Source organism: Diadema antillarum, unplaced genomic scaffold, assembly GCF_040938485.1.
Source record: "Diadema antillarum isolate AM-2024a unplaced genomic scaffold, OU_Dant_1.0 seq00000565_RagTag, whole genome shotgun sequence".
NCBI lineage: Eukaryota > Metazoa > Echinodermata > Echinoidea > Diadematoida > Diadematidae > Diadema > Diadema antillarum.
The window spans coordinates 763,999-791,071 of NW_027271504.1; the positions used below are offsets into that span (position 1 = coordinate 763,999).

Here is a 27,073-nt window from a genome sequence, read left to right on the forward strand (position 1 = left end):
AACATACGGCAAGCAAAAATATTCACGTGCTTTAATTTTCGCGCTAGTTTCTGGTTGCACAAAATACACGAAAATTTCCACTTTTACAGTATACGTACATGTATATAAAATTTAGGAATACTACCTGATGTTAACCATCCTCGGGGACCAAAGATAATGAATTGATACATCATACATGTCCACACACATACATACATGTGTGTAGTGCGATTGTATGCACAGGTAAACTTGTAAGTACAGCATACCTTTTTATATAGCCAACATATTTCTGCTCCATATTTCTGCATCATTTTTCTGCTCCAAGGAGTTGTTTTAATGATTATATTATATATATATATACAATGTATGTGTGTGTGTGTGTATAGTCAGGGTAATGTATGTGTACGTACTTGAGCATTCGTAAAACATGTAGGCCTATGTGTGCACACATAAAGTGTCAGTTATTTCTTCTAAGCACTTTACTGTATATGCCATATATTTTGCAAGGATTTTATTTCTCAAGTCAGGTGCTATTTGAGGATTTAAAAACAAACGAAACTAGAAAAGCACTCTGACCTCCGCCAAGCATGCAGCTCATTTCCACCACTGATCTTGTTCTTCCACAGAGATATCGGTGATTTCCACCCCTTGTGTGCTGAAAGTCGCCCGATTTCCCAATATAGAAGCCTTTGTTACGTCATAAACCCTCAGCTGCATGGTGCGCTTCACCCTAGCAGAAACTAGAGCACGTACTTTAGTGCGCGCATGCAAACCTCAAATACGTGCAACCTGAACACCCAAGTTCATTGACCGAGTACCTGCCAAAATATCAAAAATCCTTCATAAATTCCCCCAAAATTTTTGGATCACTACCGAAAGTTAATCGTGTATTACTTGTGTCATTCTAAACCTTTCTTGCAAGTTTCATCCAAGTCCGTTAACTACTTTTTGAGTTATTTTGCACACGGACAAACTAACTAACTATTAAACTAAGGAACAAACAAACAAACTAACAAACCAACGGTAACGAAAACATAACCTCCTCCCTTGGCGGAGGTAAATATTCCCTCTGTTCCTGACATGAATATGACAATCATGCACGTATAGATTTTTAAGTTCAGTACTGTACTCCACAAACGCAAATTTAACCACTTGCGAAATTGTCAGGAAGTCACAATTTGCCAAAAGTTGGACTCGCTAAATATGTACCTGGTAGGCCTACAGCTTGCACATGTATATGGCATACAGTATTATGCTTCTGTCAAGCTTGTCTTGTTCATAGAAGGGGACTTGTGAGGTACCCTTCATTTTTTATTTTAGTCATGTTTTTGACTTCCATAAAGAAAGCTGTAAAAGAGGCATTTACTCTGTATAATTATGCTCTGTTCATTTTTAGTCTGATGTAAAAAGTACAAGTACCAGTACCTGGTAAATCTGAGTTGATGTTTCATCAAGTTCAGTTCATTATGTACTCTTAAACTTCTTTCTTTTCTTTTTCTCAGTTTGATGTCCAATTTGCAATCCTTCTAAAAAAGGATTTGTTGTATGATTTGTTTTCCATATAAGTTATGTAAAAAAAAAAAAAAAAAAAAACTCTATCATGAGGTGCTAGTGTTAATGCTATAGTAGATACAAAGCAATACATTTACATGTATTTTCTGAACAGGACAGATACAATGTATTTCTCATCCCTTACACACTTGGATACATGTCCACAGTATTCACACTCAGTATCTGAATTAATGTTTCGTAAAGTTGTCACTTCATTATGTAATCTTAACTTCTTCTTTTTTTTCAGCTTAATGATAATGTCCAATATGTAATCCTTCTAAAAAAGGGATGTGTTGTATGATTTGTTTTCCTTCGGTTATGTTTAAAAAAATAGAACTTTATCATGAGGTGCTAATGTTGATGCTATAATAGATACAAAGCAATACATTTACAAATGTACATGTATTTTCTGAACAGGAGAGATATACAATGTATTTCTCATCACTTATACACTTGGATACATGTTCACAGTATTCATTTTTCTTTTTAGGATTGTTCAGAGTTTTGAAATCACAAGTGAAGAGGAGAAACCATAATTGTATGTATCTCATACAATGATGAAGAAATGATGAACATTTGTGTGCAGGCAAGGTTTCAGTAAATGAAAAAGAAATCCATGAAACCTAGAAATTTGTGAAGTGTAATTTGCATATTGTTTGCTCGTCTAAATAATCTGGAATGCATAAAAATACAATGTACAAAAAACTGCACAAGCAGGTCAGTCTTTCTGAATCAACAGTAGATACCATCTGTAAGAATATATACTTGTATTTTATAAATACATGTACTGTACTTGATGTAAAGCTGAGGTAAAGTTGAATTTTGGAGCAGTCTAATACGTATCATTGTCATACACTGTATCTCTGAATTAATGATTTTGTGTAACAGCATCCACTTTGAATATGCAGAAATTAGATCTGATTCCAAAACAATAACAGGTTCAGCTAGGTTTTAACAATGAAATTTGTGTTGATCCACTGCCTTTGATTTGTATGAGCTGGTGATGTTTTTGAACTGCCTCTCTGTTTATTTACCCAAACTTTTTAGCAAAGGGGGGATGGGAAATCGAGGACTTCAACTATATTCTCACGTGTACAGTGATAGTTGACAAGGAAGTAATAGTGTAGCAATCCTTTGGGAAGGAAGTACACACTGAAATATTGAAACAAGACAGGGAAAACTGACCTGAAACAAATAATGAATAATGAAAACTTTGAGCAAAGAAAATGGGTTTTCATCAGGATTCTAGATCGGTTTTCGTCCCAAACCCTTAACTCTCTTTGCTCGCGTGGTCAGAAGCTATAGTGTGTGTATGTGTGCCACACACACACACACACACGTTTACCTGACATAAACCCAAGGGATGTGAATCAACTTTGGAATAAATGCAAGGGATCGCCGAAGCGATGCAGCTTTTTTTGTAATATATATTGAAACAAGAAAGGGATACTATCCAGAGGTCTTGGGTTCGAATCCCGATGAAAACCCATTCATTTTCTTTGCTCAAAGTTTTCACTAGTCATTATTTGTTTCTGGTCAGTTTTCCCTTTCTTGTTTCAATATATATTTTAAAAAAAGCTGCATCGCTTCGGCGATCCCTCGCATTTATTCCAAAGTTGATTCACATCCTATGGGTTTATGTCAGGTTAATGTGTGTGTGTGTGTGTGGCACACATACACACACTATATAATAGCTTCTGACAACCCGAGCAAAGAGAGTTAAGGGTTTGGGACGAACACCGATCTAGGGCTTTCAATAGCTCAGTCGGTAGAGCACCGGTCTAGTAATCCGGAGGTCTTGGGTTCGAATCCCGATGAAAACCCATTTTCTTTGCTCAAAGTTTTCACTATATATATTTATATAAATATATATATATATATATATTTTAATAAAAGTGACGTGGCATCAAACTCCTTTGTATTTCATTCCATATCAATTTTATGTGTCACAGGAATATGTTCAAAGTGAGAGGTCCTTACTTCTAGAGAGTTATTATAACTATAATACTATATACTATAATATAGTATAATACTTCAAGTGAATTTTTCGAAGTTCACAAAATTATTGTATTTACTGCTTTGCATCAAGTTGCACACATTAGACTCATTCCAGTTGGGATGACAATAAGAAACTTTGGAGGCAAATGAGCGTGTACAATTAGCATAATATGATATTTATTGTTTGAAGGTAGCATGTCATAACTTAGCAAACCAAGTCTTGATCACCAAGCTTGCGTTGGAAAAGCTCACTTGTTAGTGTTTAATAGCTTTGACAGAGAGGCAAACACACTTCTCAGGATTGCTCACGCAGTAAAATTTATATGCCAGATTCTTTTAATATGTGCATGATTGGCTTAGTCTAAGTCACAGCAAGTCCGCAGCCTGAACACCTCCGGATCTTCAGCTCAATACATGTATAAAGAAGTTACCAGTAAGCAATAATACAACACACTATATACATAATAATATACTATATAGAGAAAGAAACGAAAATGTCTTGTGGAACTTCTGACCAAATAACAATAACAGCACTGAAGTTACTTCTGGCCCTTTATTTGAAAAAGAAAAACAGATATTTCAAGCGACTGTGTCCAGAGACGAGCTGACTTTCTGACTTCATTTCAGAGGTCCCATAGTAGGGTAATACACTAAAAACACAATAAAAACTATCTATTAACACAGTTGAAACATTTGTAGTATTGAATTTTCTTATATGATTGGTACAATAAAAAAAAAAAAAACCGAAATTGCTATATTCAGCATTCAAATTAAAATGATATACAAATGTACAATAATTTTTTTTTCTTTTCTAGTACAAACACATCCTGGCAACTCTCAACATGTATATCACGGAAGCATTTGTCAATTTAACTTTATTCTCCTTCTTTTCTTTCTTTTTTTCATGTGTGTCCAGTAGATTATTTGACATGTGGTGTGCTTGGAGAAATTTAGGTTGTGTGCTTGAGAAATGACGTCCACAATCAGTAACTCTTATTTAAAATATGCTTGAAGAAATCATATTTTAGCATTACAGTTCTCAATTGAAAAAAAAACAACAAACAAACAGATAAATAGTACATTTTGTAGAAATAAATTGTAAACACATGTACATGTACAATGTACATTCGAGATGGTAAAACATCAGTACACTCACATTTCAATCTTTATACTTTCTTTTACTATCAATTTATTTACATTTTTAATACTTTCTCAAGCATATATGCTTTTTCTGCTATCAAAAAAAACAAAAAAAAACAGACTTTGCATTTTGGCTTTTTCTTCTTTCTGTTTTTTCAATAGAAAAATAGAATAAAAATTTGTGATAAATACAAAGACGAGTATGATATATTCGATATGCACAAGGATAGGCCATAATGTACATTATATCACACAGAATTGGATGAACTAGGCATCAGTCAAACAGAGATCAATGAATATTCATAAATAACAAAATCTAGACTACAACGTGGCCTGGCTTTCAGGGACCAACACTTGGTGGGATTTGGAACACATATCATGTCGATGCTATGTTCGTGCAACGTACAAGGTGTACACAGTACGAGTGTGCAAGAAAACAAAAAATTGCCAGGGAGACAAGAATGCACTCACTGTTATTGCTTTGCTGTTTGACGAAGTCTACAGGCAGCCACTAAGGAATCGTGATTACACTTGGGTTTGAAGACTTGCATGAGAGATGATAACATCTGTATAGAAAGGCATGTTAATTTTGTTTATTTTTTATTCAAAGCGGAAGGCTTGCTCTGCATGTCTGCAGCTTGCTACACACTTTACTGCAATTGGGCAAAAAACAACAAAAAATCAAGAGGCTCCCAGTCAACCCTCACAGACTTCAGATAACTTGGGAACAATCTCACAGCTAGGAATTACATTACACCTCGTATCTAACTTACAGAATTTCCTAGTGGTGACTTGAGATACCAACTCCCTAGCTTTACAAAGTACAAAACTTCCACCTGCCATATTTTTACCCACTGGTGGGGGATTGGGTTAGGAACATCTTTATACCGCACGAGTACAGAAACTGATGGCAATATCAAGGACTACACAACCTCCCGCCATGGAACTCACTGCATGTAATACTACGTGCAGAAATACATGTAACACTAAATATGAAAGAGGCAGCAAACAGTGTTAAGGCTCTGCAGGCTCCTTACATGTAACAAGTGGAAGAATATCTCTATATGAGAATTTACAGAAGAACAGCATGGGAAATTGGGAAGTTGTTACTTACTTCCCTTTTTCTAGGGTGCAACATGTGCTGGAATAGTCAGACAGACACGCAGACAAACTCATTCTAAAGTTTAGATCAACACACCTACAAGGTTAACCTGCCCTTTTTGATCCAATGCACAAAGACAACAATAGTTGCTACAAAAGAACATTCTTCACTATCTCTTTCACTCACCAGTAACAATTATTCACTCACCAGTAACAATTATTCACACACAGCAGTATCTGCAGAAATTCTCCCATTTAATTAACGACAACCACAGCTGTTCCACACATGAAGTCAACGTAAGTCAGCTTGAAATGGTAACCAACGGTAGTAGTACAGTGTACTCCCGTTATAACGAACACAGTTATAACGAAATTCCTGTCACAACGAAGTAAAAATTTGGGCTGCAACGTTATCCACTCTGTGCATTTTTATTGTTTATTTGTTGGTTTATAATGAAATTTCGATATAACGAATGAAAACTGCCGGTCCAGAGGACTTCGTTATAACGGGAGTCCACTGTATGGATAGTCATGGTGTGATTTTCATTCTCTCTGATGCTCATATTGACCTGAGACCAAAAGAACTCTTTTCAGGTAGGCTATATATACATAAAACTTGCACAATGTCAGAGTAAATGACAGTACACCAAAAAGTGGTCTGGGATTCCATACGTTGTGAAGCAGTGATGGCATTATAAATGCGTAGTTGTTGCTGAGAAAAGGTACGGACACATGAAAACAGAAATGGCTGAACAATACAAAACACATAGTAATACTGCAGCACCATTGAAAATAAATAGCTCATATGAATAAACCATGAAGTTATGACTGGATGCTAATACAAGAGGTGATGTATCAATGATGTCGTGACTGAACATGCCCAAGTCAGTGTGTTGCCAATTTAATGCATACTAACATAACATAATCAACATATACATATATGCTGACTAAAATATCTCACACCTAGCTGTGTGCTACCAACACATACGCACATGGAATGGAAAACACTTGCTAAAAACAGAACATTGACATAATGGCAGTGGTTTGATTCAGCATGCACATTGTACATTTTACTTTCTCCTTTTCTTCTTTTCAACACAACTTATGAGAGTACAGAATCATGTCTCCAAAATCATATTGCTCATAAAAATAAAAAAAAATAAAAACATTATGAAACTTAAAATTTGGGGGCTGCTCATATCTATTTTGCATCACGAATACGTAATGGCACAATTTTGTCATTCCCACTGGCCTCTGTTTATAACTCTTGACACAAACAATAACATATAACTGGATCAACTCTGCACAGTACAGTCCACCTGTTTTATCTGAAACTTAGGTGTATACTCCATATGAAAATCTACACGGGCAGCTAAACTTGAGAGAATAGGTATAGCGACAAAATATATGGAAGCTTCGCTTCACAAAGTATGCAAAAAAAGAAGTGCCCCCCCCCCCTCAAAAAAAAAAAAAAAATCAGCATACAATACAATGTCCAGGATAATCTCATTTTTCTTTTGCTCAATACATAGGGAGAGACAAGACTCGAGATGATTATTATTTTGTTATCATTACTCTTTTTGTATGATTTTTTTGGAGAATGAATAAAGTGCATCAAGTGATATCACATTTGGTTTTGCTGTCTTATCCCTCCACAGAGTTAATTCTGCTCACAAAACCTAGTGTAATGCTTTCTGAAAGATTGTACAAAATCAGTCCACAGGTGAAGCAGAAACATAACCACAACCGACTCAATACAACCATCAAGTGAATAGTGGAAGAGGGCCAGTGTTTGTGTAAACCCTGTCCATATGCAAGTTTTGAGATTCTACATTGTACAATATTAAGCATTGTTTTATTCCACATCTCGCAGAATTCAATCAGTATCATAGTCCAACCATGGCAAACGTACGGCATGTCGTGAAAAAAAAAAAGCAACAGAAAGAGCTCAGAAGTGGTTCAACAAAAGAGGTTTATATGCTGGTAATGACAGCGGCTGAAAATGAACTATTTCAGTGGGAAAAGGCTAAACTTTAATAGCTACCAGTAAATACTCTAGGACACGATGTGGCGTGCAATGTTGAAAGTTTGGTTTAATAAAGCAACATCTCCATGTACAGGTGGTACACACAAATATACATGTATTATACTTCCTGTCAACTCACTTCATTGCTGTTTCACACAAAGTGAGGGTGTTTGTGAATGAGGATAACAAAATAAGACTGATGCTATTTCGTGACAGCCTGGAAACTTCATGAATGACGAGAACAGCTGAAGATCAGAGTTGCTTTGTCTCCATTTGTATCACCGGAGCATTTATCACTTTCTCTTCCAGGGCTAAAGTCTGCTGGAATCTTGCCAGTCAAAGAAAGTAGTAATCATCGAGTCTCCTAGATGTAGTCTTGTTTCATTCTTCAGTGCCAGGCCCTCAATTCTCTTGCCTGCCGCCAAGGCTCGGCAGATCGCTCACCTCACACCAAATCGGCAAAATCTCCCTGTCCACCAAAGTCGCCATTTTCCTAGATGGCCAACCAAAACAAATGAGAGGGGAGGGAGAAGCCAAATACTCAGAGTTAGCGGAATCACATAAAGTATTTATCATTTGGACACATATCATGAATTTACACTTTTCTGGTACTGTAAAATTAGGAATGTTCACATGCATTTTAATTTCGTGAATTTCATGAGAGCCAAGACTTGCAAAATTAAAATGCATGTGAAAGTTTTTGCCTATACTACGATAATAACATTATGCATTGGATGCCAGTGGCAAGTCGCAAATTTCATGCCACAAAAAAAGGCCATTGGCTCCAATTCTCAGAAATTTTGTGCCGCAAATGTATCGTGTTTTACAGTACATTGTTATTCCATGAGTGTAGCAATGCAGTGGTACAAAATATTTTGGCGACCCAACTCTCAGAATTTTAAAGATTTTTTTTTTCTTTTTATCTCAATTGGGACCATCACAAGGTAAGGACAAAGAAACTACATCAAACGAAGGGCCAATGAAGAAGAGTTAAAAATGCTCTCGTGACAGGGATGTTGTAATGTAATTGTATCCCCAGTACTTATTATCACATAGATACACTGTATAGCAAAGCACCTGCTGGCAAATGCAGGGTGCAAATATTAACATATAATTGTATGTGATTAAAATTTGACTATAGGCAATATAGATAATTGCAAGAAAGCAAAAAAGCAGGGCAATGAAGGACATTAAAATGAATCAACTCATTGACAGGCTCGTTTTACATTTCATACCTGTGGTAGCTTTGAAGAGTCAATAACAAAGCAAATGATGCAGAAATACATGAACAAAAGAAGACTTGCAATTCCTTAGCACTTAAATCACTGCTGTCTGATTAATTCACTGATTCAAAATGCTCTCAGACAGTATATCTTAAAATATGATTTGCTGGCATGTAGACTGACTTTTGCATTGCCTACTGAGAAAAAAAAAGAAGAAATGATAATAGTAAAACCAATATCAATATCAATATCAATAATAATCATAATGTACTAGACAATTCAGATCAACAACATTAGTCTGCACGTATATCAATATTCAACATCATATATTTCAAACCCTTATCTACACCCTCATGGCCTATACCTATTAATACTAGATAATTCCCTAGCTATCCCACAGAAATAAAAAAGTCTAGTTTCATTGTGCATCCTAACATGTAAACATATCATACTACCCACCCAGGTGTTGAACTTGCAATTAAGTTGTTTTGACCCATAGCATTATACTTCAGTTATTATGTATGAATACATTGTGATTAACAACACACACACACACAAGTAGTATCTGGACTACTAAACAAAAATTCCACTGAGCTGTGCATTATCATTAAATGACATATTGGTGCAAGGTGTAAATCCATTTCTCATCATAATCCTACTACAACATTGTGAATTTGAGATGACATTTTCTGAAGAAAAAAAAAAGAAATTAAGAGCAAACAACACAGTGTTTGTTATCAGCTGTCACTTGTTACACAGGGTATAAGGGAAGGGAATTATTATGACATTGGGTTATTTAGCACATAGCATATCATGCTGTTTATATCTGTTAATTTTGTGGAAACTGCTACACTCTTTTGCCTCTGAAGGGCTCAATATACCAAGGTGCACACAAGACAGTTTGTGCTAATCAGTGCTGCGAAAGAAGCTGTTAGAAGCAGTGACAAAAATCTATTCATTGGTACACTAACATAATGGGTTTTTAGCACGAGTCACTGAGTTAATCACACATACTGTATTTTATCTTATTTTGACTGAGTACTTTAAGTTCAGGAAAAATGATGGTTGCTATCTACAAGTTTTGCCACAAGGATTGGAAAAAAAGGATTTGAAAAAAAAAATTGGAAACGTAATATGATTCCATCAAAAAGAGTGAATTGAAACAAAAAGGATCATTCCAAATCTTATACAGAATTTTAACTTCGGGAAAAGCAAGGCTGATATCTACAAATAAAGACCTTAGATTTACACCCCTTATTACAAGGGGAACAGACAACAAGATTCATCAAGAGGAAATGAAAAAGTAACAAATCCCCCCCAAAAAAAATAATAAATGAATAAATAAATAAATAAATAAATAAATAAAAATTTAAAAAAATGAATAAAAAAAATAAAAAAATAAAAAAATAAAAAATAAAGGAAACAAGAATGCTTTCAGATACTATGAACATTCCCAATCCTAAAACTGACTACTCTAAAGAAAACAACAGTAATTAAATCTGTAAAAAGCAATTTGTGAACATAAAGCTGAATAAAACTTGGCAAAAGTGAGATGACGGTGCAAGTACTCCAATGAACACAGACTAGAAGCATGATTAATGTAGTCTGAAATTGCGACTCTAATGGTGAAAAGCATGCAGAGCATTGGATGAATTCAAGTAAGCTGAAGTGCTTTCATCTCATCAGGGTTTTTTTTTTTCCCCACAACTTTCACCAGTAGCTAGAATTTCACAAGTGATCACTCGCCACAAAACCACAGGACAGAAGAGGGATACTAAGAAAATTAGACAAGACATTACATCTGGATATGAAGAGCTAATTCCAGGTTCGATTTGCTTTTCTTCTTTCTTTTTGAGTGTTATCTCTCTTTTACTTTCAGAACATTTTATCCCATTCTACTTCATCTGCACATTGGAAACCTCAACTCAAAACAAGAAAACACTTCAAGACAGTTTTCTGGAGCAGTGTTTGATGAGCAAAACTCGAAGAGTCCTTATTGCTTGGGTCAAACTGGCTCTGAAGGGCACGGTACAAACTTACTACAAGAAGTTTTGAGAAGAGAGAGGAGAGCATGCAACATGATTTGCATGGCAGCTTTCAGCTCATTCAGTTGAGAGTTTAAATACTTGTTGCCATGCAGTATCAATTCCTGTTTTATGAAAGGCAAGTCTACAATTCATTGTATGAATGCAACTTTCTTTGTATTTCATGTCAGCTGAACTCCCTTGAGGTGGGACTTTCATTATCTAGTACTGAGTGAATAGATGGCTCAAATCTTAGTAGGTGATATACAATTTAAAGCTGACAGCCAACAAACAAATAAAATAATAGATGCAGGAACATCACTTTGGTAGTTGAATGCTGTTTCTTAATAAACCATGATTTTTATGTATACATCAATTTTTTTTTCAGATCTGACAACCAACAGAAGAAAAACATCAATTTTCAAAGCTGATACAAAACAATTGAGAAACAAATAATAGAAGTAGGAAAATTATTTCAGTGGTAGTGTGATGGTTGGTTATATACTGCAATCTCACAAGAACAAAAAAGACCTGCACACACCTTTCATGGGCACAAGTTTATCAAAGTTCCAGATATCTTCTCATATCATCTTTTGGCAACACATCATGCACACAAGAGTTCTCAGGCACCTACTTCTACCTCAAGTCAATCTTGTCTGAATGTGAACGTGATACTGTGCAATCACTCTGATTTAGGGGTTCCATTCACACTACACAGGATGAAAACATTGAAAAAGCATGATAATACTACACTCATGACTGAAGCATTTTATCTGTGATCGGCTGTGCTCTCCCCACACAGATGTGGATGGATGCCTGTTTCTCAGTGTGATGGAAAAAGAAGTGCAGTTCACACAACACTTAGATGAATGCATTCACACACACAAACGCTTTCACACCCATGTGAACTCACCACTAAGGGTAGTGCAGTATACACTACACTCAGACGAATGCATTCACACACACACAACACTTCTACACTCGTGAACTCACCACTGAGGCTTGTGAATGGGAGTGTTGTAAGGAGATTAATGAATTGTAAATTGCAAACATCAATATTTTGTGCTATGACAAGTGTCATTGACTCTTTGGGAAGGATTTCAACAAATCAGTGAAGGCTGATAAATCATTAAGGGGAAAATGGTGCTGTATATTGTTTAAATGTGGGGGAAAAGGGTTGGAGAGTAAATGAGGGGGAAAATTATTCATTGGGTAATAGGATGATAGAATGGCGGGGAAACCACATAAGGCACCACATACCTGTGAGTTATTTACCATCCTGCCAACAACACAAGCGTCATGCACAAAACACAAGAGAAAACATTTTGCAGGAGTTAGCCATAAACTTGTATTAACTGTACATTGCATGTGTGGATTTCAATGCACAGGCACAAGTATTGTAGATTCCACACCATGAAAGAGCAAAAAACTGCATGCAGTCAAAGTCGTGCTTACACATACCGGTATGCACTCTCTGAAACAAAATTCTAACAAACCCCATAATACATACCCAAAACTGACTTGTTTTCATCAATCAGAGACATTATTACATGTAGGTCAATATCATACATATTGTACAAAAGCAATACATGTCCCTGCAACAATGATTTGAACAGAATTAACCGACGGATAAAATAACATGGAGCGACTTCACCAGTTTGAGATAAATCTGAGTGGAGTAAATAGCAATGGCTAGACACCTTTGCTGGCTGTGTAGAGATATTATTCAGCTCTACTGTACCACACACACTAAAATGAGCATCCCTTTCAAATCATGAAAGTGGGCCACTGATAATCATACAGTTCAGTATCTGCAATATAGAGGGATACAACATGGCATTACATCCAATCATAATCCCTGCAATCATAATGCATCCATCATGCATATAAACAAGTGCATATGAAATATATTCCCAAACTTCATCCCAGCCTCCCGTCAATAACTGCCCACTTAGCAGTACATATCTATTCCACTATTTTGCAAGCAGCATGCTTCGATTTAAAACATAACAATAAGAGATGAAAGATTAAATTTAACTAATGTCAACTTAATCATGAAAATGAAAATAAAAATAAAAGAAACTCAAATTTTTAGGAACATTTTGAAAACACTTGTTCAGATTTTTTTTTCAGGCACAATAATACTTGAAGTAGTATCCAAGATTAGAAAAAAAACTGTTCCTCAGGCAGAATTTTCCTCCATTTACTTTATTATTTCTTCTACCATTTTTTTTTTCTCAACACAAACACTTATCTGACCTAAAGTATCACACTTTGCAGAAAAAAAAATTCCAACAGAAAGTTTTACCAGATATTTGTACTCTGCAGCAAGCCAACTTGTATTCTTGCATTTACTTTATACATGCTGTCTGGTGTCTGCCTGGCACATCAACTTTAAATTTCTGCTGCAGATTTACAAATTTTGGCAGAAAACTTCATATCATTTTCTTTTTTTATTTTTGTTTGCTTTAGTCATTAGCAGCTTTAACATTACCTGTCCACTTACCTCATATAGCAGGAAATAGTCAAAGGGCTTTGCATATGACAGTTATTGAGTTGGAGATAATAACAATGTGATTGAGTGTATCGTAAATAAATCATGTTCACTCTATCAAAAGTGAGATATCATGGATTTGATGTTAATTGCAATTACTTCCAAAAATTCTATCACTTCTGTCACTTTGCCCTTTGAGTTTTGCATGACCACAATTTTCCTCTCTTTTTCTCTCTGACCCCATTTTTCTCTGTAGTACTTTCAACAGACTTACACATTGCACAAAAGGCACATATTGCTTGTAAGTTCCTGTAACTGTTTCCACTTTGAATTTGTTCATGTAGCCCCTAAATATACTCGAGCAATATTTTCATCCTATGGACTCTAGACAATCATTTTGTTGAGACCACCCCCCCCCCCAAAAAAAAAAAAAAGATGTGTCATAACAGTATGCATGTCAAATTTCCAGGTCATAAGTCCATATATGTCACAGGCAGCAGTTCCTTCATGCACATACTAATGAATGCATACCAGCTCTGAAAATGACAATCAAGGGCCCATCGAATCTCAGTATCTGCTGCCCGGTAATTGTCAGTATACAGCTGTTTTTGTTAGGTGCTGTAGAAAAGAGGTGAAAATACACTACATGGAACAGTGCTTACGAACATAAGCTGTTCACAAATTGAGTGTATTTGCTCGGTATCTATGTGCAACACATCATTTCAACTCATCAAACAAGACTGGATGGAACAAAGGCTACATGTTACTAGTAGTTCAAGGGTCGCTACAGCCTTTGCTAGTCTCCAAAGGTATACTGCCTTCACACACTATACTCGTAAAGTGTCACTCCCAGAGATATGTGACGAACAAACCATATCAATAATGCAGAGATGGAATTTACAATCTCCGAGTCGGAAGGCAAAAATGGCAACACATGCAAGGAATGTGTGTAGTGCATACCACTACAAAAATTTGGTCACTGATAAAACAGGTGTTAGATAAGTATTTGCAGGTGTGAGAGAGAGAGAGAGAGGGGGCACTCACCTCATCACCCCAGCCTTCGGATGCTCCAGCCAGCTGGTAGTGCTGCTTCCGGAGCTCGGCCAGTGCGACGCGTTCCTTCTCCAGCTTACTCTCCAGCTCCAGGACCCTCACTTGGGCCTCCATCTCCATACGCTTGGTTTGCGTCAGGCTGAGCTTGGTGAAGTCTGGAGATTCTGTTGGCGAGCGGGGGAAGATGGTCATCAATCAACCACTCACACCAGCTAAACTCCTTGTCATTTCATAATCTTACTAAAGCAGCAATATGGGGATTACTTTGTCCCTACTGTATCATGACAGTCTCTATTTGGAAGTGTGGCATTATTCTATCAGAATGGGTAGCTTATGTTACTGTCAAGCTTTGGGGGGGGGGCACTGAAGTACTAATGAAATGCCTCTAGGTTTTTGGGGTAAGGGGATATTCATATGCTCTACTTACTTAGATGCAGTGACTATCGTTATCCTTACCCCCTTCGTCGATCATCTGTGCCCCCGTCTTGGCAGAGGCCACCACGCCCGCAGTCGCCGTGGCAACGTTCCTGGATGCGGTCTGCAGGCCCTTCAGGTTGGTGCTCTCCTTGTCTGCCTTGACCCTGCTGGCCGCCACAAGCTGGGCCGTGCTGGCCGCAATCTCGTGGGAGCAGACGATGAGCTCCTCAAACTTCCCTGTGCCCTTCATTACCTTGTCTGAACTGTCACTGTGAGTGGAAACACAAACCACATGATAGGTAATATTCCTCCTCTTTTTCTATTTTTTGAGCTCATACACAGCCAGATTCGTTTTATCAGCAGACATAATATTTCACTCTAACATAACCGTATGAGCCTGAAATATAGTAAGCAAAGTAACATTTACCTGTTGAGGGCGAGTCCCAAGTACACAAGTATACAAGTGTCCATGGGAAATGCGTGTTGTAGCAAAATCAGCCCATCCTCATACAACAGGTTCAATTTTGAAAACTTCAGAATCTATTTCATTTTTATTTCAATTTTTATTCTAATTTTCATTTATTGGCAGATATGGATGTTGTGTCGTATCAAAATCCATAAACACTACATGCCCAAACACAATGCCAACACAATACCTTATGACAGGGTAGTTTTTCTGTAATTCCAGTCTCACAGATATAAATATAACTCTTACACAAGATGAGAAGCACCGACTCCAACCAGCTTTGCAGCAGAGAGAAGACCCTCTGTCCACCTGTGGTGCCTCTTGTAAAAGTCCTTTGCTGAAGCAGTGCCCTGAAACATGGAACACAAATGTTTATCACTGTCAGCATATCATATTCTTCCAAGATTTCTGAAAAGATTTCCGCAGGCAGCGACACAATCAGCATATCATATTTTTCCAAGATTTCTGAAAAGATTTCCGAAGGCAGCGACACGATATCTGTGGAGCAGTCTACTGTACCAGTTCAATCGGCATCTGACTCTTCAAAAGCTCAGATCAATTGTACGTCAAGAACTTTTTAAACAATGTAGTTTCAAGTGTCTATTGAACCACCAGTGTTAACAAATGATGTTGTCTTCAAGATGTCACACATAACACGACTGAAACAACAGCAGCAGTTATGAAATATATTATACATACTGACTTAGTTCTATGGTATCAATGACTATACAATACATGACTGAGGACAGTAATGCACAGGTCAGTAACATACATGTATATAGAGACAGTCTGGCCAACCCAGTTTGTGTCTTATGAGCTGTGATTGGTCAATAACTGGTCCTGCAATTACCAGGGACCATGTCATTACCAAGACCATGTGCACCACGCAGTGGCTACTGTTAGCAAACAAAAACACCGAGCACATATGCATGAATGCAAATGCCTGAACGAACATGCATCAACACACTTTTGCTGGGTAACAACCTGTGTGCCAGATAACAACATGGTGCCTATTACTGTGGTCAGCTAGTACACTCTCTATATACGGCTCTAGCGTAAATTTGTATCTCCCGCCCTCACCCGGCCACTTGCGACGATCTCCTTCTGAAGGGTCTTGGACTTTGTGATGAGTTCCTTGATGGAGACCATGAGTTGTGTGCAGGAGTCCAGAATCCTCTCATTCACCTCAAGTTTGACCCCTGTGTCAGCCTCCCGCGACCTCTTCAACATCTCCTGTAGACGTACAACGGCAGACAGAGTGGATCATTTTCATCATCTATCCCATTTCTCTGTATCACTTTCTCTTTCTCTATCCATTTTGATGGTGACAGAATGCACACTATTTTTGTCAATGCCATATCAGCCTTTGCTAACTCCTTCAATATCTTCCAAAATATGCAGGAAAAAAAAAAGATGATTTACTCCATAGCTTTATTATCTATTGAGGTATTGCTCATTATCTGCATGCCCTCTTTATTTGATAAAAGACATTGCCACATTTTTCTATTTGAACCCAAATTTAGACATGATGGGTATAGACAATATTTCCCTTCATAACAGAGTTATTTGTATTTCCTTTTAATCAGCATCATTAACAAGATATGCTTATAAATATTAGCATAAAACTGGTGTGACAGATATGTGATTTTGACAGATACAGACAAAAAGCGCACATAGGTGCTATGAATGTAAGCTCAGAAAGACAGAAATCAGATAACTATTACACTACCTCGATTCGACTTGCCATCTACTCATTGGTGCTTTGTATATAGACACAGTAAGACAAAAACTAAATAACTATTGCATTACCTCAATTCGACTGGCCGCCTGGTCAATGATGTCCGTCGTCATTTGCATCTCTGTTTCCACCAGGTCACCGATCTCCTCCTTGCCTGTCGTTTCTTCCGACATCAACTCCTGTTTCAAGAGCAAACCACAGAGGTCACTTTATTTTTATTTCTAGCCCTCAACCAAAAAGTCATTAGTATCATTTGTATGATTATCATCTCATCTGGTACCTCAACCAAAGATGCAATACACCTGCAACAATACTATAGTGGAAATGAATGAACACAAATATGGATATAACATAGGAGGATATCTGAGTGACTGCCTACTTTGTCTAGGACATGAGCAAATCAGACTGCACAGGAACAACACTCGGGTGAACATATCAATTTGTAAAACTACTTTTATGGTTCGCATAACTTGATGCCACCATTCACACCATCCTCACCTGTGTGGTATCAGAGATCAACTTCAGTTTGTCCTTGAGGTCATCCCTGTCCCGACAGAAGATGTCCACATTGCCGTCCCTTAGTGACCCCAGGACAGTCAAGGCACTGTGACAGGTGTCGTGGCAGTGGGATGATAGTCCTGCACGGACGGGGACAATGACGTCAGCAGTGACCATGGATTCAAATTCAGAGCTCAAACATATCATATGAATATCAAAAGGCAATATCCTACCATCTTACATGATTCCAATATTAAAAAGATTTCCCAGAAGCCTGGCATTTGGTAAATAGATCTACATGTAGTTAAAAGATCAGCAGCAAATCTAAATCAGTTGAAGTGTTCGATAAGTGCTTCTAGTATCATCTCATTACAATCTCCTAACTTCTTTGAACTTGCCTGACATAGTTCATTTACGTAATATGAGTTCCACATACATTTGTGTCTACATGCATGTCTCCAGACCTCGTATCTATTAATCAATTATTACCATATTTTTGATTTGCTGATTTGATGATGCTGATGGCGACAATAGTGACTTTTTTTTTTCACTGTTAATACTTCCTACGCCAGAACTATGAAACAAAGTTGTCACTGCGGTCACACGACATTTTCTTCTGCGACAATTGCTCCATTCCTATTTTCTCCAAGGACTTAGGGATAGGTTAAGTCTGTGATAGAGTTTTAGGTTCAGTTTGATGCGAGGATTAGGATTGGGGTTCTATAGGGTTATGTTTGTTGGTAGAATATGTGTTTGGATTAGTGTGTAGGTATTTCATGGGAGCAAATATCGCAGGAGCAAATGTCATGGAACCGGTCACGGCATTACAATTGTACCATATCATTATGACTGCTTAAAACCAATTGTCTGGAGGAAATGACTACCGGTATACAGCATATTGGACTCAAGTAGTCACAGACTGACAAGTATGGCAACAATCTACTCAAATTCTACTCCCAATAAAGCTAATATATATGACAATAGGTTTCAATGGCATGAATTGGATGTTTGGCAGGACTTCGCTGAGAGGATCTACATATTTCATCTTTCAATAACTACTTACTCTCCCCTACATCCACTGGGGCAAGATTAGAAGTGGCTTTCCCCTGCAGAAGATACTCGCCGAGAGAGTGAGAGTATGCCGCTAGCGCTCCAACCAGCTCACCAAAGTCTGAAACGGTAGAAAACCAATTACTTGTTTCTATCCAGTGTAATAACACCCAACACTGCGCATAATTGTGCATGCACATGAATACACACAAAATAGTATCACCACAAGTGGTACAAGGTCATACATAGTTTACAGTAGCACACAGAACTGCATACAGCTATTGAAACATGGCCAAGGCAATGGAAGTTCAGTACTAGTACAATTTATCACAGTCATGCATTTATTTCGCTATACCTTCAATAAGCTAGTGGAAATGGTTGATTAAAGACAAAAACAAAACAAAAACAAAACAGGATACTTCTCTCTAGTTTCAATTTACAATCCTTTATTAACCCAGAGTCTACCAAGCACATAATCTGCAATGGCTTTTCTGTGATATCCAATGGTATCTACAGGACTGGTGCTCAAATACACATCCTTGCAGCAATATGGGGTGTAAACTAAAAACAGATCTGAGCATTTCCTTCACATTACAATTTGAACTATTCAAGAAACTTTACAGATAAAGTTCTACACAGCAAGTGCTCACACTCTCGATACAGCAGGTAACTGGCCACTCAGTTTTAACCCCAGTAGAACTAACTTCTGCTAAACTTTGCTGCACAATTGCAATTGGAGTTAAGGGGTCAGATTAAGATTTCTGGATACTAAAACTTGCCAGGTTTAGAGAAGGAGCAACAGACATCTCACACATGGTTCGATTGCTTCTTTGACGGGAAAGAAAGTAGAGTCAGGTTGAATTTGACACAAAACTGCTTCTGATGAGATAATAAAATTGCTATATAAATGAATATAAAAATCCAGTGGCACATTCCTCCTGAGGAGAGGCTAGAATGCTAGGCATTTGGCTGGGGTTGTGACTGACCTGTGCCATTCTGTTGGTAGGACATGAAATATCTGTCCAGGTTCTGCACACATTCATTGGCAATAGGTGTTCGACTTAGCAGATACTCTGAAAGAAAAAGAAATAGAAGAAAAAAAGAACATATCTTTAACTAGAAATATCACTTAAGGTGATTAATACCCCCGCCCCGTGACGACAGTCTTACCAAGGAATGATCTTTCCTTGATCTTCTGCCATTTAAATGCCGTTACCATGGCAACGCAGCTTCCGACACGTCCGAAAAATATGTCTTGCACATCTTCCCACCAAGACTATTGTGTGTGCCACATTTCATAAGCTTTTGTCAAAAACTGAGGAAGTAGTTCAATCCACAAGATCTTTCCTTGATCTTCCACCATTAATATGCCGTTACCATGGCAACGCAGCTTCCCACATGTCCAAAAAATATGTCTTGCACATCTTCCCACCAAGACCAATGTGTGTGCCACATTTCATGAGCTTCAGTCGAATAGAGGAAGTAGTTCAATCCGCAAGATCTTTCCTTGATCTTCTGCCATTTATATGCCGTTACCATGGCAACGCAGCTTCCGACACGTCCGAAAAATATGTCTTCCACATCTTCCCACCAAGATCAAGGTGTGTGCCACATTTCATAAGCTTTGGTCAAAAAACTGAGGAAGTAGTTAAATCCGCAAGATCTTTCCTTGATCTTCTGCCATTAATATGCCGTTACCATGGCAACGTACTTTCGGGTACTGTAAAAAAATGCGTCTTGCACATCTACAACCAAAGGCACACATCTGTACCAAGTTTCATGGAAATTGGGCAAAAACTGAGGAAGTAGTTTGCAACACAAAATTTTCCATCATTTTGGCTCATAATATGTGAGCTGTTACCATGGCAACATACTTTTTGTCACTGTCAAGAAATGTGTCATGCTGACCTATATCCTAAGACAAACATTCAATATGAATTCCATGAGAATTGGAAGAACACTGATGAAGCAGTTTTGCCATGAAGCATTTTGCCCTATATTTTACCAATAACATGCCGTTACCATGGCAACGCACTTTTTGCCACTGCGGAAATATGTGTCTTGCACATTAACATATTCAGATGAACATCTGTACCTAATTTCATAAAAATTGATCAAAAACTGTGGGAGGAGTTCGCGACGCAAGATTTGTACCCATTTTTGCCCATAATATGCCGTTACCATGGCAACGTACTTTTGGGTACTGTCAAAAAATACGTCTTGCACATCTACAACCCAAGGCACACATCTGTGTCAAGTTTTATGGGAATCGGTTGAAAACTGAGGAAGTAGTTCGCGACGCAAGATTTGCAACGGACCGACCGCCCAACCGCCCGACCGCCCGACCGACCGCCCGACCGCCCGACCGCCCGACCGCCCGACCGTCCGCTGATTCCTATATACCCCCTTCAAACTTCGTTTGGCGGGGGTATAAAAATCAGGAAAATAGGACGAGGCAACTGATGACCAACGTAAGCACTTGCATAATGATGCTATATGAGTGTTTATCTATTATGATATAAACTACAGATTCATAGACTAGTAGTTAGTTACAATCCGGTACTTTTTGAATATCCTTCCCATTCATTCATACATTCATTTATCCATTTAGTCTATGAGCCTTGTTTTGGAGAACAATCAGTTTTGTTTATGTGTTATGTTTTTCTCTTGCCTTAGAGCTGCCTACAAATAAATCTTAACCATGAAAACTATACTGATATGCTATCCGGATTCACATCAGCAAAACGCATAAAACTAGAGTGAATCTTCTTACAGTGGTTCATGACATGGTCCCACACAAACCAACATTCAAAAAAAATCAAGACTAACTGTAAGTTCCAACTGAATTTTCCATGTGAAGAAAGCAATTGCTGCACTTTTTATGGCATGTCTGTACAGAAACACAGCAGCAATAAATCATAAAATGCCCCAATCAGAGAGCTGAAAGAGTGAAAGAACTCAGAAACAATGACTTTGCTCACCTGGTGTACACGTGGCTGTTGCAAACTGAGGATCATCCATCTGTTGAAGGATGAGTCGTAACGTGTCCTCAGCGCCCTCCACTGCCCTTGCTGTACGGAATCAAACACAAACTATATGTCATCACTTTCATTCCTTAGATACCACATGACTGGAGTAAGCAGTTGTGATCAGTTACCTTGTTGACATTTACAACTGAAGATGGCTTAAATAGTATGCTATCCCTATGTTCAGTACCTACATGAGTGACCTTTATCAAGCTTGAAAACCAGTATAACAGATCCAAGAAAGGACTGCAAGAATAATACTGATACAATGCATGCAAACATTGCATAGTCTTCAAAGAACTCACTTGCAAGTGTAAACACAAAGGCAGTTTTTTTGTTCACATACAGAATCATCAACTACGAGCAAAAAAAAAAACAACAACAACTTAAAATCAAAGCTTAAAAGGTCAATTTCTACAGTGTGACAACCCTTACATTATCTGCAGTCAGTGATTATTTCTTTTCCTGTGTAAAAACAGCACATTCACCTTCATAACAATGCAATCTCTTGGAGGGTTGCCAAGAGAGGCACCACATGGCTCACACTGCACTTTTGAAAATGCAGAGAAAAAGCAATGATCACACTGAAACACCACCACCAACTCCCAGTGGGGAGGGGGGCTATACATTCCTCACCTAAAAGCGCCCTCCTCTGTTCCTCCATCTGCCGTCGGAGCTGCGCCTCGCGGCTCGCCGTCTCGGCCACCGACATCTGGAGCTTCTCCACGGTCAGCTGGGCGACCTGCTGGGCCTGCCTCACCTCCTCCGAGCTCCTTGAGACAGTGGTCAGCTGCCTCTTGGATTCCGCATTCTGTGGATGGATGGAGGGAGGCAGGATTTCAAGTTTTCATTGGGGGAGGGGGCATTCACACAAGAACAGTTTTGAGAACATGATAGGTTAGCTTGAAAGTGGTGATTGTTGGGAGTAGTTGGAGGATCTCTTTCATCTCATTGTTAGTTTTAAGTCTGCTCTTTATGCTTATCTTTTCAATATCTTACTGAAAGGAGATAGATTTGATTTCTGCAACAGTTAATCAGACTATCCTTACACTTAATATTTCTGTAGGCACCTAAAATCACTATATGCTGAATGTAGCCTTGACCTTGGAAATTCAGGCTGGTAGCAAATTTCAACTAAATCTAAGTGGGGGTCTGTGTGGTCACTAGATCATTTCTTCTGACTTTATAAACTTGATGTAACAAATCAAACGCAACTCTGCTACACATTAGCAGTCTTGAGAACAAACTGTTCTTGGAAAAATCCTAACAATATTCTACTAAAGTCCATTCTCTTGCAAAGCAGCTACTCGCATATCTCTTCCTACTATTCTTGAATCACTGATCATAACATCTTCTCCAAAAAAAATCAAAGAAATTTTGACACTACCAATAACAATGTAATATGCAGCACCAACTGCATTGAAACAACACAGATTGTACACAACAATACAGGACACCATTAAGTCAATGTCAAAGTATCCGCTCCAGTTAGTGACCATCTATGGGATTAACAAGATCATTGTACTTTATAGTGTTGTAAGAGGAAATCAAATAATACTGACCTCTCTCAGAAGTGTAACATGTTCCTCTCGGAGTTTGTTGTACACATCTTTCATCTTCTTGAATCTCTCCTCATTCACTCTTGCCCTCTCTTTTTGTTAGAAGATGAAAACAAAATGTAAGGTATTTAGCAAATTACATACATGATAGAAATATGCATGAGGGGACTACTTAAATATTGTCTATTTATTCCAATTGCCCTAAATTTGTTGCTTTTTGTGGGTAGTCTTTTCTATGCATGACACTGCTTGTATCCATTTCATAAATAGAATATACAAAAAAAAAATATTAAAGGAATGAACAACAGGTCTTGATGGTATCAAAGTGACTAATGTGAACAAATGGAACTCAGCATTTGACTTCAAAGGTGATTTTCTATGTTCAAGAGTACAAATTTACAGGACTGTAGAGTAATGCCAAAGACAGCTATACAGGGGGATGGGGGGGGGGGGGGGGGGGGGCACGTAATTCACATTTGAGAGAACATATTATGACATCATATACTCTCATAATCTGACCCAGATATTTTGAAATATGAGTCCCTATTCCCTTGACAAAAGACATTCTTAAATGGCTTGGTTCAGCACAGAAACAAACATAGCATGCCTTGTTTGATCAGCATCACAAAAGATCAGAAGGAAAGTGAGCAGGCAGACTTTGCACTGAAAACACTACATCCCAGATCTACATGTATATCAGAACACGAATTAAATCCAGGGATAAAAGTCAATTGTGTATTAAAGACCCAAAATCTTGGGGATATAATGGGAAGAGTGACTTGGCTCGGATAATTGAAAATCCTCTTAACAAATTGCATACCGTTTTACTAATCTCCATGTAAGTACACACAAAGCCAAAGAACCACAAATGGAGTCGACAACCACCAACAAGCGTATTAGTCCATGGGCCAAGGCTCGAAAAATGGGTTGTTGGTACCACCTGAGGTGGCAAAACCTTTTTGGTGTCATTTTGTTTGTCGGGCATAGATATGCTTATCAAGCTATGATAGCATTTGCAAATGAGTAGCTTAGTCATAATAAATGATTTTTTGACCAATTTGGTCTCGTTTTTACACCCCTATACTACTGAATCGAAACTATCCGCTATACAAAGAAGAGCACTGTCTTCTGTATGTTCACAGGTGTTCTGTTGTAAATGCGGTGCGCTTAGTCTTTATTGAAGGCAACGAAGGAAATATCCAAAGGGTTATGATGTCCACAGCTGTCACGCGGTGCGCTTAGTCTTTATCTAGACCAATGTACCGTTATCATACCTAAAGTTCCTCATAAAGGGATTATCTATACTGTTTTTATACTACCCTCTCAACAGATACATCAGTTTTAAACAAAAATCACCCTGTTCATTTACAGTATTATTCATTATAATGTATTGTAGTGTACGGTACATTGTTTTTGCATTATCTTTTATTGTCGGATGGAAATAAAGCAATATTGGCGGGGTGTTAGCGTTTCCACCGAAGCGTTTTCACCGGAAAATGATAAATAATTGAAAAATACGGTAAAATTCACGAGGAATTGCTTTTGTTGTTGTTGTTATTTTTAGATAAAAGGATATACACTGTATCATAAGCTTTGGCTATTCCCTTCGCCATCTTGAATAAAGACTAAGCGCTGTGGACATCATAATCTTTGGATATTCCCTTCGCTGCCTTGAATAAAGACTAAGCGCACCGCGTTTACAACAGAACACCTGTGAACATACAGAAGACAGTGCTCTTCTTTGTATAGCGGTTAGTTTCGATTCAGAAGTATAGGGATATAACAACGAGACCAAATTGGTTAAAAATTCATTTATTATGACTAAGCTACTCATTTGGAAATGCTATCATAGCTTGATAAGCATATCTATGCCCGACAAACAAAATGACACCAAAAAGGTTTTGCCACCTCAGGTGGTACCTATATCTGGCCTGGCCCATGGACTATATGCTTCGATGGATATGCTTGCTGACCGGTGCTATTCATGGTGTTTTTAATGTACCCTGATGGGCAGTGAATGTTTCCCACCCATGAATCCCTATACTATTGGGTCGTTGCAGTAAAATTTACATTAGTGGTTTTCACTTCCAACTTACTCTCTGCATCTACCAGCTTGTCCTCTGAAACCATTAAGGCAACAGCCTCCATTTCTCTCACCCTGTCTCTTAGTGTCTCATTCTCCTGCAAATAAAACACACATGTAATAAATGAGACAATGTAGGATAAGAAACAATTATTTAAAGTGACTGTCACACAGAGATTGAAGCAAGGCTTGTATGCTAACCAAATAAACATCAAGTTTCATGAAATCCATCAAAGAGGGATTTTGTTTGCTTGTTTGATTCTTCCTCTTTTTTACTATGATACCCCAAACTGAAAAGGACGGGAGTGACAGACAACACAAAATGCATCCAGCACCCCTCAGGGATGGAGGCATGTAAATCATAAATCTGGGAGTTACAATCCCTCACAGTGGGCATGGATACTCCAAGGGGTCATGAACCTTCCAGGAGGTACAAACCCTCCTGGAGGACACAGACTGTCCTTAAAGGGATGGTATAGTATTGGTTAAGGCAAGGATTCAGCCTTCAACTTTTTGCAAGATACTTAGAAACCACTTTTTATAAAATGTTAAAGAGCATACGATTCTAAGAGGAATTCGAAGTTCATTTGATGTTCAGCGATTTCAGAACCAATTTTTATCAAATAAACTTTGAATTCCTCTCAGAATTACATGCTCCTTCATATTTCATACGAGGTTTCTCATTATCTCTAATAAGGATCATCAAAAAATGTTGGAAACGTGGAGCACCATCTCAACCAAAACGGTACCATCCCTTTAAGGTACAAAACCTTCTCAAGGCACAGACCCTCCCTAAAGCCCGCCGCACACTACACGATTTTGTCCCGATTCACCGGTCTTAAGACCTTAAGACTAGAAGTGTGACGTCACAGTCTTGCCATTTTCTAGTCGTACGACTGGGTCTTAGCGCCAGTCGTAGAGATTTGACATGTTGAATTTCTACGACCAGTCGGGAGCTTCCAGCCATTCACAATGCAGTAAAATGCAAGCGCACGCAGTGCGCACTGCGCGCGCTTTACAGTCGGGTCGTATAGTGTGCGGTGTCCGGTCGTACGACTGGTCTAAAGACCCAGCTTGGCTTAAGACTCTAAGACCAGTCTGATCGTGTAGTGTGCGGTGGCCTTTAGACACAGGATGAGACCTCCCGGAGGTCAAGCCCCTCACCTCACACTGTGTCTCCACCACCGTCCGGTGCTCGTTCATCTCCTGCTCCATCTCCATCAGCCGCCTCTTGAGCTCCTCGATGATGCGCTGGTCCTCCCGCTTGGTCCGCTCCAGCTCAAACTTCAGCTGCTCCACCTCCTGCCTCAGCTGTTCTATGATCCAGTCCCTGAAGAAAAAAACACAAGTAAATGCGTTACATGGACTCACTCAAAGGTGAATTGTCTGATGTCTCGTGTTCCATTGGCATCATGGACTGATTCCCCTAGGGTACCTTTCATCCCCTTGTAACCATATACTGATGTACACCTGAAACTGAGATTGTTTGATGATACATGTAGTTCCCTCGTAGACTATTGTGGTCAGTACACATATATGCGTACAATGGCACGCATATACACACACACAAATACACACACAGAAACCATTTTAAAATCTACATCTCCAAAGTTTATAATCATTCCATTGATACCCCATTATCCCAGC

The 27,073-nt window shown here is 38.3% G+C and overlaps 1 protein-coding gene across 1 annotated transcript in view; it reads right to left on the reverse strand.

Moving 5' to 3' along the window:
* Positions 1–7,701: 7,701 nt before the first annotated feature.
* Positions 7,702–27,073, reverse strand: part of LOC139735203 (huntingtin-interacting protein 1-like) — a 31,928-nt gene continuing 12,556 nt past the window's right edge. Inside the window, exons 10-24 of the mRNA XM_071645962.1 lie at positions 26,591–26,756; positions 25,440–25,524; positions 23,347–23,435; positions 22,421–22,595; positions 21,740–21,829; positions 19,745–19,831; positions 18,772–18,879; positions 17,709–17,848; positions 17,282–17,389; positions 16,553–16,705; positions 15,722–15,822; positions 15,046–15,275; positions 14,581–14,753; positions 12,303–12,321; positions 7,702–8,288 (exon numbers count right to left, since the gene is read on the reverse strand). Of these exons, the coding sequence (XP_071502063.1) occupies positions 12,310–12,321; positions 14,581–14,753; positions 15,046–15,275; positions 15,722–15,822; positions 16,553–16,705; positions 17,282–17,389; positions 17,709–17,848; positions 18,772–18,879; positions 19,745–19,831; positions 21,740–21,829; positions 22,421–22,595; positions 23,347–23,435; positions 25,440–25,524; positions 26,591–26,756 (1,717 nt within the window). The 3' untranslated portion in view covers positions 7,702–8,288; positions 12,303–12,309. The remainder of the gene's footprint in view (positions 8,289–12,302; positions 12,322–14,580; positions 14,754–15,045; positions 15,276–15,721; positions 15,823–16,552; positions 16,706–17,281; positions 17,390–17,708; positions 17,849–18,771; positions 18,880–19,744; positions 19,832–21,739; positions 21,830–22,420; positions 22,596–23,346; positions 23,436–25,439; positions 25,525–26,590; positions 26,757–27,073) is intronic.